The following is an 11,318-nucleotide window of genomic DNA, read 5'->3' as shown; positions in this document are numbered from 1 at the left end:
GCCTCCAGCATCTTCTCCACTAAGCAGTGCTTGGGCAATTTGGTGGAAGGGTCAAAGAAATAAATCGTAGTATCATTGAGACTGGAAAAGACTTCTAAGATCACAAAGTACAATCATCAAACCATCACCTCTACTCTCATTCACAGAATCATTAAGGTTGGAAAAGACCACAAAGATCATCAAGTCTAACCACCAACCCATATGCGGAAGAAGAGAGAACATTTCTCCACCTCCAAATGTCTCTTGGAAGCTCTTCCATGGCAATCCATCCTGTAATAGAATGATGTCCCAAAATCACGTAGGATCAGCATCCACAAGAAGCCATAGCCAGAGGCTGATGGTTACTTCAGGCACCAAGATTTTTCTTTCTTCTTTTTCTCTGCTCTTAAATTCCCACTGGTCTCTGAACAACCTCAGGTACCGATATGAGCTTGCTCCTGCTTGTCATGAAAGAGTTGCTTAATTTGGCAGCTTGCTGTGCTTAATATTTCTTTCATGTATCACATCAGTTTTAAATGCAAAACATGTCTGGATAAACTCACTTTTTCAGTTTTTCGTTTTTTTTCCCCTGTGATGTAGCCGACACATGGAAGGTAGCAGTGTTTAACTAATAAAGAAAAAGATTTTAAAATGCTAGTTTTGTACTTCTTTAATTGACTTCCAATTTCCATTTGGATGCAGCCTGGCATATTGCAAAGGGAAAAAGAGTGTGTGGTAAATAAGAAATGCGTCATTCACTGCTTTCTGCCATAATCAAAAATGTAAAAATTAGAAATCTGAATCAATGTACATTAAACTATGTAATTGCCTGAGTAAATGTGGTGGGGTGCATAATGGAGCTTCCTGATTAGAAGAAAATACCAAATTTTCAGTGCAAGGGCTGTGTTTGGTTGAGTCCGTAAAGCAGTGTGCTTGAGCAGTTACACCTAGGGATCATCTCTTCTTTTGGGAGCTGAGAAGAGCTGGTGCTATAGGCGAGGGGTAAGTGCTGAAAGGATTAACAAAAGGTTCCTCACCAATCCGCTTACAAAAATAATGCCTCGATGTCACAAGAAAAAACATCATCCAGGTTAGCGTATTGCCTTACATTTGTCCTTTCCTCTGTGCTGCTTTCCCCTACCTCAGCCAAAACTCACTTTGCCCTTGAGTGTAGGATCACTGCATGCTTTGTGCTTGAAATTTGCTTTGCCTCCACAATGACACAGGACATCCTCAGCACCTTCAATCTCCAGAATGCCACCCCAGGAGAATTGTGTTAATACTGGAAGGTGCAAGAGTGAAGGGGACTATGTGGAGCTTGCTGGGGGTCCATCCACGTGGGGATCCACAGTTAGCCTAACTTCCATGAGGCCATGGGCCTGGAAGAAACGCAGACCCCCTTCACGCCTGCTGCCTGTTGCTGGACGAAGGTAAGCGATTGCGCTATGATGGGGAATAAAATTACTGCGGATCAGAAGAAGATCCTAGAAAAATTTCAGCTTCTGCTTAAACAGAAGGGAAAAACGGTCTCCACTAATGATTTACAGCAGATGCTTGCTTGGGCTGTTAAGGGAGATGCTATTAATTGTTCATGGTCATCATGCTGAGTAATGAGAAAAGGCTTAATTATTGCAGTGTGTTCATCCTTGCCTGCATGGTCCTGAGAACAAGGAGTCAAATCTCAGGTGAAACCTCATGCAGAAGCAAATAGTCACCACGAGAAGGGCAGAATCCCTACAAAGCTTGAAATAAGAGCTGTCAGCTGAAAGGGGTCTAGCTGCCTACGTCCCACCCACCTTCCTGCGAACACCCAAAGTTTTGGGATTGCTGCTCTGAGAAGGGCTGCCCAGGTAACCAAATAATTAGAAACTTAACAATAATAAAGTTTTTTGACCCATAAGGCATCATATCAGAGAGATATTGCACATCATTGGTGGGGTAGGATGAAGTTAGCCCTAGGACCATTACATTTTCTAGCATGGGAGAGTTGCATTGCCATCCTCCATCAGCAGAAGTGTATAATTAATGCTAATTAACAAAGATTAATTAGCATGGCTTTACCTCCTCCCAAGGTCTCCTAGCATTGGTAGGAAGGTCCCCACTGATACCACCAAATGTGGTGGAAGATCTTCAAGGCCATTTCCTGGAACAACTTGCATTGGAAGGGACCTGAAATCTACTTTAGGCCATGCAGAGAGAAGAAGTGCTGCGGGGCTGTGGACTTTGAGCTTTGAGCTAGTGACTTACGGTGCCAGGTCTAAAAATATTTGAAATCACGTGGCCATAAAACCCATGAATGTTCATGTACACTAATTGTGCTATTTGGCCTATTCACTGCGATGGCAGAAAGAATGAGATGAAGTGACAATAATAACTGGGAGAAAAACAAACCAAACAAAGGATATTTCCCTGCTCACACCCAGAAAATTCACCCTGGACAAACATGAAGCTACACTCTCCCACACAATATTGACATACAGTGTGGCACCCAGAGCCATCCCTTATCTCTAAGCACTTTGAATGCACTTTGTGCTTCACCAAGGATATGGGTACAGGAACCAATAGCAGTGTGCAGCGATGGACATGACAGATGACAATCCATTTCTCTAGCTGCTCAAGAAGCTAGGGGAAGAAAATGCAATTACCCAAAGTGGGCTGTTGGCAGGACATTAGGGTGTAAACAGAGCGAGGACAGTACAATCCCAGGAAAAAGAGATGAGGGGCCCCAGTGCCAAACCAGCTGCTCACAGTGAGAGCTCTGCTTTGCTTTTGGACTCTTCCTTGGAGACAATGCTTGTGTGTTTTGTATTGCTAATTGCTGCACACCAGCCTCTTTGTTCCCATTAGTCTTTAAACGATGTGCAACACTAGCCTGTGGTTAATTTTACCAAATGTTCACATTAATTTTATTTAAGACCAGCTGTCTATAAATCTATAGCATTTATTTACATTGCACGTGTATAAATATTGATTTATATATTATTCTGCGCTGAGGATAAGGTAATGGGTAACAAGGCAATAGAAGGAGCGATACCTCGATGGTGCGTTTTGGTCCCCAGTCTCCCACTCTAGGGTGACATGAAAGCTTAATGACAGCTTGACACTGATGGGAACATGCTCTGGAGATACCTCTTACAGACCAAACTTCACTGATGTTTTTCTATGCCCTAACCCCCCCCCATATGTTAGGCATGTGGGCCAGTATTAAAAACCTGCTGTCTGCAAAGCAGCAATCTATGGAGTAGCTGGGAGCCTGAGTTCATTTGCATTCAAGCAGGCATACCTGCATTTAAATACCTGTAGGCAAACGAGTCCACCCAGCTCCAGCTTTGCTCTTTCGTGTGTCCCCAGCGCTGCATTTGTGTGTGCTCAAGTGCAGTCTGTCTTCTTTTCCATTTACAGGGAATGGGAAGATGAGGTGGTGGCCTCGTCCGGATGGCATTGGTCCATCAGTGGAAGGTAAATGATTGTGACATTATCCCAATAGCGTTAATCCAATAGAAAGCTGTAAGTGAAGGTTGGTGACTTCTGTTACCTGGTTATCACAATCTCATTGGTGTTTCAGACCCGTGTCTGCTCCATCCCTGCCCATGGCAGCACCAGGACAGCTGGGATCAGGCTACCCCGGGGTGAAGGGAAAGGCTGCAGCTCCTTGGTCCCAAAGCGCGGTGAGATGGGGTCAGCCAAGAAACGGATGTGGAAGTGGCGACCAATGCAATGCACCAGGCTGCCCACCACGGCACACTGGAAGCAGGCTGGGTAGGCTTTGGCATGGGTGGCACATTCATACCACAACTTGGCCTTGGCTCTACAGCGATAGACGCCAATACCCATGTTGCAATTGAGGTCGAAGCGGTAGATAAAACCATTGACGCTCACCATCTCCACTGTCCTGTCCTTGCCGCCTCCAGCTGGGCTGACTGTCCAGATGTCCTCACGGGCTATGTAGCGCAGCAGCACATAGCGCAAGGTGCCCCCCGTCACATAGATCTCCCCATCACACACTGTGGCCATGTGGGCTACAGCAAAGGTGTCATGAGGCAGTGGAGCAACGAAGACCCAGCGGTCATACCGTGGGTCATACCGCTCCACTGTATAGAGGCACTCTCCACCGATGGCATAGAGGTAACCATCCAAGGCCACCAGTTTGCAGTGAGGACGTGCTTGGTTCAAGGGGCAGATCTCCCTCCAGATATCGGTCAGCGGGTTGTAGCAGAAGACACGGTTGGAAGGTGTGCGGCCCAAGCCTTCACAGCCTGCTACCACAAAGAGGTAGTTGAACATGCTGCACATGGCACACCCCTGGGAGACTACCTCTGGTGGCATGTGGCAAAGGTGATGCCAGCGGTCCCCTCTGTCATCATAGCAGCAGAGTCGGCTAGCATAGAGGCCCAGCTCATGCGTGCTGATGTCTGCCACAACAACACACATCTTCCCCTTCATTCTGCGCTGAAGGATGAGATCCCGCTCACTGGCGTTGAGGCAGCAGTAGATGGAGGGCGTCCTCAGCACCTGTAGGTAGTTGTCACTCATGACCTTGTAGGCAGCCTCCTGAAGAAAGCCTAGCTTCTCTGCCTTGGCCCTACAGAGGACCTCGTAGCAGTTCCCCAGGTCCAAACGGGTGTCTAGGGAGGAGGGTGATGTTTGGAAGAAGTTGGCTTTGCCCACCAGATCTGGCTGAGGGCTTGCTGGTGGCACGCTGGCTGGTGTGATGCAGAACCCATCCATAGGCAGCTGGAGGTGAGAGTTCTCTGCAATCTGGAGGATACTGTTCTTACGGCTGATGCTGCGAGTGGGAGCCGGGGGCTTGGGGTTCTTCTCTAAGCTCTCCGCATTTGATGGGACAACAAGAGAGGTGGTAGGGTCCTGCAATGCCACAGTTGTTTCTTGGGAGTGAGTCTCAGCGAGCGGAGTGGCAAAGCTCTGTAGCTTTTTGTTGACCCCCTCTGATCTCTGCAGCTCTTCGCTGAGCCACTCCAATCTTTGTTGTTCTGTGTTGACCCACTCCAAGCACTGCAACTCTTCCCTTACCTGCTCTGAGCTGCAGCGCAAGGCTGTCCCCATAGAGGCAGGTGGAAGAGACTTTTTTGTAGATACTGAATGGGAGATGGACTGGACATAGTAGTCATAGACTTTACCTTTAAGGCCAGGAGACAACCGCCTGTCTCCATCCTTTGTCTTCTTCTCAGCGATATAGCTCTCCTCCACCTCGATCTTTGCAATCGAGGAAAAAGAGTAGGAGGTATCTGCTTCCTTATAGCTTGCTGTTATCTTTACCCCCAGCTCCGAGGTGACATTAAGGGTCTGGATTGTGCCACTGCTCCCCTCCTGGCTGATGATTCCTCTGGCCAAATCCTGCTCGGTGCTTTGTGCGCCTCTATCCCCTGCCATCTGGTTAGGAAGCGCAATGTGTGGGACAAGCACACTGTGTCCATTTCCACCACCCTTGCTCCCATTCAGCATTTCATTCAGACCCCTTATGCCGTGAGATTTTGCCTCCCCTCCGTCTTCCTTCTCACTCGCTGGCAGAATTTTCTCTCTCTTTTGCCATGGATCTGGGACGCTCGCTTGGGCATCACCGCCACTCCGTGCCCCAAACACCCACCTGTGCCGCAGACCCTCCACATTCTGCCCATCCGGAGCTGCATTTTCCCTTCTCCCCTTCTCTCTGCAAGCATCGGATGTTGGGTTGTTGCCTCCAGGTGCTGAGCGGGACTTGTAAAATCTGTATGCCAAAGTCAGCAGGAGCAGAGAGGCGGCAGAAAGGATCAGCTTGCCAGTCAGCTGCATGTCGGACTGCCAGAGCACAGTTACCCACTGTCCCATTTTTCTGTGCCAAGCACTTGAGAATGTGAAGAATCCGATTAATGATTGCTGAGCCCCCAGCGGAACCTGCCAGGAGCTTGGGGCAAGGTGACTTTGAGCACACAGGAGGTTTGCATAGGAGCTCATCGTATTTGAGCAAGGTGGGACAGGGAGGGCTCAAGTGTCACTAGCAGGGAGCTGTGACACAGAGCTTGGCAAACAAAGAGACTCTGGGATAACATAAGGAAGCACAAACCTGATGGGATGGAATGTATGTCCTCCATGCATCCTGCCACTTCTGCTTCGCTCCATTGCTTTTTACTATTTAATAGTGCTGGAAGGGAAAAACAACTTCCTTGACCCAAGAAAGGTTTCATTTCCCTGTTTTGTCTCCCTGAGGGGTGAAGCCAGGTGAAAGCTGAGCACGGGGAAAGAAGGGAGGAGACAGCCCGCAGCTGGGCAGACCTTTGTTCCGACGCAGAGCAGCTGCTCTGCGCCACCAGATGAATAATTTGGCAGCACACTCACTAACAAAGGGTGACAGGAAGTATCCCAACAGCCACTGTGTAAACTCATTTGGTGGTGAGCCTGAAAGTGACAGATGGATTACGAGCCATGGGGAGAGGGGCTGGAGTCTTGGGGAGGGCAAACTACTGCAAATAGAGCTGGGGTGGAGGTGGAAAAGGAACTGCAGGCTGGAGTTATGGTGTGCGTAGCAGGAGGATGTGCTTCGGAAAGCAAAATCATTGGGCTGAGGGAAGAAAAATGGTATAGGGAGAAACTAGAGAGGTGTGAGCCATCATTTTGAAGGGGTGAGTGCTGCATCGAGGCTTATCAGGATGCATGCAAGGATGGGAGTTGCCAGAGGTGAAACCAAGGCACAGACATCATACATTTTTCCTACTTCTCGTGCAAAATGTCATGAGCGTGAGCAATTCCCATCTGAATTCTGAAAAATCTGGGGAATTGTGCATCCGCATGGGGAGGAAAGAAGGGCTATTGGGCCATCCTACGCATGGCATCCCCCACTAGCCTCTGCTGAGTGGGCTGAATTCAAAGGGAAACCATGAACTTCCTTTTCCCCCAGGGGCACTTCTCTGCACTGAGAGATGCAAAGGAGCGAGGTCCTGCACGAGCTGAGGAGGTAAAGAACAGCACGAACTCTTTCAAATGGAGGAAAAAAAAAAAAGCACAACCAAACCAGCTAAAATGTGGGTGTTGTGCAAACTCAGTCCTGATGCTGTAAGGATTTGCTGGGAAAATGACAACTTGTGATACTAAAAACTGTGATGGGTGTGTGGGAGACAATCAGTGCTAGTTTCTTACCTGAGAGATGGGGAAACTGAGGCACCACTGCAGTCTCGTGGAACCAGGTTTCATCAATCATGAGCTCAAGGCTGCAGTACCACTCTGCTTTGTGCAGTACTCTGTTTTTCAAGACTGTTCTGTATTTGTGTGTGCATTGAGGCCAGGGTGCATTTTGGGGCTTGGCTAATTGGCTGTATGTGTCATTCAGAGTCCATCCACCTGTATACAGATGTGACCCTGGGGTTTCTCATCTCTTGCTGCTGTGACTGTTAATCAGCACTAAGATCTGCCTAGAGGGCTCCTTATGCAGGGAACATGAATTACATGTGCCTTTGTAAGCAGCCCTGTGAACTCAGCCAAGTAGCTGTGTCCAGTAACGATAGAACAGAGGCAGGAGGGCACTGAAGAGGCTGTTGCTTGCACATGACACATCCCTGCCTTTGTGTCCGCATCCCGTATCCCCCAAACCTGGGGGCTTCCCAGTGTTGGACGTGCTGCATCCTTGACACATAGGCTACCAAAGCCCCACCCTGGGGCATACTGCAGCGTGTGGTTTCTCTCATCATTTGCTTTTGTAGGGCTTAGAAGGACTAAGAACCTTGCAGGAATTGTGCTGGAGCAGGGAACATAGCCATTGCAAGCTGAGGTGATGTCCTGGCTCTTGTCACCCTAATTGAATGTAATTGCTGCCTCCAAATTTTGCTAAAACCGTTTCAAAGTCCACTGAAATTAGGGAACATGGATAATGCCAGTCCTTGGGGTTTTCAGCTTGCATCATCCCTAAGAAGTGTGATTAATTTTTCACAAGCTAATCGTATCTCTTAGGCAGATTGTCAGTGGAAGATCTGTCAGCTCTCATCAATAATGAACCAAGCAGAGCAGCTCTGTAACCTCGCGCTCTCCTGCATTATTCACTGTCAGATCCTCAACAACAGGAGTCTGGTGGGGAGAGAGACGGGATTTAATCGATGCCCTTCATAATTCCATGTAGAATTGCAGCAGGTGAAGGATAAGGGTGCAGGAGGCGATGGCCGGGCCCAGGTTATATGTGGAGCATTTGGTGAGGCGATACCATTCTGTGTCACCCTCTAACACATTGATGTTTGGACTTGATGATCATAGTGATCTTTCCCATCCTTAATGATACTATGATTCCATCACGACTGCTCATATGGCAGATGAAGTGATACAGCTGCTTTAACACTCGGTGAGACAAAATCAAATCAGCCATTTCTGCCCAAAGTGAGAGTTTTATGTGTTCCTTTGGTCATCATTTAGGCTGTACTAGTAATAACGTGGTCTCAATCTTCATTCTCTCTGCACATTGACAGATACTGCCATAATGGGTGGGTTGCGGGTTGATGATTGGAATAGATGATCTACAGTTGGAACTGATGATCTTAGAAGTCCTTTCCAATCTTAACAATTCTATGATTCTATAATCATAATCAACAAGGAAAGAGCCAAGTGTCCCATATGGATATCAGATTTGGGATGCTGAGCCCATCAGCTCATCGATCCTCTTCCAGTGGTGGTACTTCTCTGAAGCTGGTGCAGTGAAGTGGGTGACGGCTTCGTTATGCCTGTTTCCATGGTTACAGGTGATAACGCTGCATTTAAACAGAGATCTGGGGGTCTGCAAATCCCCATTTTCACAGTGAGCAGGCATAATGGTTGTTTAATTTCATTTGGGTGAGAGCCCCGGATTGCAACTGGAGTTGCTGCATTTCTGACCTAGCAAGCAATATCTGTGCCATCAGGAATCGTGCTGCATGGTCTATAGCAGGCGGGTAACCCAAATAGCATGGGTTTCCCTGAAAAGAAAGGTTCTCATCTTAAACAGATACAGAAAGTGTCTGTAACCTACTTTGGAGCAGAGGGCAGCTGGTTTGTAGAGCCGAGGATTCAGCAGCTGGCATCTTTTCTTCCTGGCAGGGATTCGGATGCTTGGTTCTTTTTGCTTCAGGATGAAAGCAGAGCTGCTAATCCTCCTAATTCCCATCCATCCAGGGCCTCTGGAGCAAACTCATCCCTGCATAGCTTCCAGCCGAAACTATGGTGCTGAATGGTTTTGTACATCAGTAGCGACTCCTGAGCCACTGTGTGTTTATTCAGTTCCTTTGAGGTCTGGAAATTGCTGGCAATGGTGAGTGGTAGGAAGTGAATCTGCTTAATAATAATTAATCATAATAGTAATAATAGTAATAATACTTAGCACTAGTATGGGGCTTTGGGAAGCTGAAGTGCTGCACGGCTGCTGGCTAATCCTTCAGAATTAAGCTCCTGGAGGAAAAGGTAGGGGAGTGAATGCCTGCATAGGGCTGGCTTAGCACCAGAAGAGTGGTGTGGGGCACAGTTATTTTAGGGTCTACATCCCCAGTGGCACTCATGCTGGTCACGCGCACAGCTTGTGCCATGGAGCTGAGTCCTGGTGCAGTAGTGCAGTGGGCTCAGGATCATCCCTTCTACCAGCCTGAGCGTGCACTAGAGTTGGTATAAATGGAGGGACATGGTCCCTACTGCTTCCTTTCCAATAGACTTTGGGCCCTGGCATCATAGCATAACTGTGTTCCTCTCCCAGACCTTGGAAAGCCACTGGGTTCCCCATGGCAGTCTTGGGTACCCCAAGGTGGTCTTAGGTACTCCAGGCCAGTCCTCAGATGTTCCTTCAGTTCCCAATCCAAGCTCTCTACACACAGGAGGACAAAACATTCAGTGCAGCCTTCTACAGAGGGAGGTTTTTTTTTTTTTCTTTTAATTAAATTGTCCAAGGAAGCCAAGACACAAACAGAAAGAGACTGAGACTGTAAATAGCATAGAAAAAAAAAGAAAAAAAGAGAACCAATTGGCAGAGGTGTAAACGACAGGTGGAACTGTACAGAGGAACAGGCAAGTGAAGCTTCACGTTAGCTCCAGGATCACTGTTAGGGTGAGTGCCAAAACTAGTCTGAAGCTGCGGTGGCTGGTAATTGAACCTAGGCAGGAGGAGAAAAGGGATGGAGAATTCAGGGATTCCCATCTTGATCACAGAATCATACTATCAGTTGAGTTGGGAGAGACACTTTAAGGCTGTCTTGTCCAACTCTCCTGCAATTAACAGAGCCACCTACAGCTCGATCAGGTGCTCAGAGCCCCTTCCAGCCTGACCTCATGGGGCCACCACCTCTTAGACTCACCTCACCTCCAGCCACCACTTACCATTCGAGTCCTCTGTTCCTCGGGGAATATTTGGATTTTCTAAGGAAAAGAACCAGCAGAGAAATGGGTTAAGAGGGAGGAAAGAGGAAAGGGGACATGTGGGGGAGGGGCAATGCCGTACCGAAGACAATGAGGCGGGTGTGGGTGTCAGTGGAACCCAGTGGGTTCTGTGCAGTGCAGCGGTACATGGAGCCATTGAGCTCAGCCGGCACTCGCTCCAGCACCAGCTCCTTCCCGGCGTGCTCGGCACTGCCATCCAGGAGCCGGCTTCCCACACGGGTCCATGTGAAGAGGGGCTCAGGGAAGACTTCGTTCTGCATGGAGAGGACAGCAGGGTGGGTTTTGTGACCCTCAAGCCTGGCCTCCACTGTCCCAGCTTTATGGCCACATGGCAAACTTGAAGTGCTGGAATGGATGCAGGGACAGCATCACCCCATGGCAACATGGACAACACCACATGGGGACACTGACCTGAAAGCCCTGCACCAAGATCCGAACAGTGTCTCCAACCCGTGCTCTCACGGGGGTCATGATGATTTTAGGGCCCTTGGGAGCAACTGCAACAAAAAGGGATGGGGAGAAAAGGGTCATCAGCCCTTGATTGGGGTGAACGACGATTTGATGTGGTGCTGGTCAGCTGGGGAGGCAGACTGTTGGGTAATTGATGAACAGATGATAGACGGCCAAATGGACAGGTAGGCAAGTACCCTGTTGGCTGATGAGATTGATAGACAGCTGCTAGAGGATGCCTTCATAACTGAAGTCATTTCCTAGCCAAAATGAATTTCACCCCACTCTGTTTCCTCTATGGCACATACCAAAATGTCTCTGCAGCTGACAGACTTCCCCCCCCCCCCCCCCCCCCCCCAAAAAAAAAAAACAAACAAAAAACAGCAGTCCTTCCCTTAAGGTGCCTCTGTTTCTAGGGAGCCCTGGTATCACCTCCTCATATCACCATGCAGCTCTATACATCACGCTGTTTTGATTCTTGGGTGTATGAAGTGGGGGGGGGGGGGGGGGGGGGGGGG

The 11,318-nt window shown here is 48.6% G+C and overlaps 2 protein-coding genes across 2 annotated transcripts in view; both read right to left on the bottom strand.

The window, feature by feature from the left end:
* Positions 1-631: 631 nt before the first annotated feature.
* On the bottom strand, positions 632-7,438 carry KLHDC7A (kelch domain containing 7A). Its single transcript, XM_042838157.1, has 2 exons — positions 7,111-7,438; positions 632-6,118 (listed from the first exon to the last, which is right to left on the bottom strand). The coding sequence occupies exon 2, from the start codon at positions 5,929-5,931 to the stop codon at positions 3,541-3,543; it is 2,391 nt and encodes a 796-aa protein (XP_042694091.1). The 5' UTR covers positions 5,932-6,118; positions 7,111-7,438; the 3' UTR covers positions 632-3,540.
* Positions 7,439-9,577: 2,139 nt separating this feature from the next.
* The window catches only part of IGSF21 (immunoglobin superfamily member 21), a 32,780-nt gene continuing 31,039 nt past the window's right edge, over positions 9,578-11,318 (bottom strand). Inside the window, exons 7-10 of the mRNA XM_042838158.1 lie at positions 10,762-10,847; positions 10,412-10,604; positions 10,291-10,329; positions 9,578-10,067 (exon numbers count right to left, since the gene is read on the bottom strand). Of these exons, the coding sequence (XP_042694092.1) occupies positions 9,994-10,067; positions 10,291-10,329; positions 10,412-10,604; positions 10,762-10,847 (392 nt within the window). The 3' untranslated portion in view covers positions 9,578-9,993. The remainder of the gene's footprint in view (positions 10,068-10,290; positions 10,330-10,411; positions 10,605-10,761; positions 10,848-11,318) is intronic.

The sequence above is a fragment of the Centrocercus urophasianus genome, unplaced genomic scaffold (genome assembly GCF_019232065.1).
Source record: "Centrocercus urophasianus isolate 14NV4802_14NV808 unplaced genomic scaffold, USGS_Curo_1.0 seq_735, whole genome shotgun sequence".
Classification (NCBI taxonomy): domain Eukaryota; kingdom Metazoa; phylum Chordata; class Aves; order Galliformes; family Phasianidae; genus Centrocercus; species Centrocercus urophasianus.
This window is presented reverse-complemented; position numbering and strand designations above follow the sequence as displayed.

Excerpts from the sequence above, each read along its gene's own strand:
- KLHDC7A (XM_042838157.1), bottom strand. The coding sequence starts at position 5,931 with ATGAGCTCCTATGCAAACCTCCTGTGTGCTCAAAGTCACCTTGCCCCA.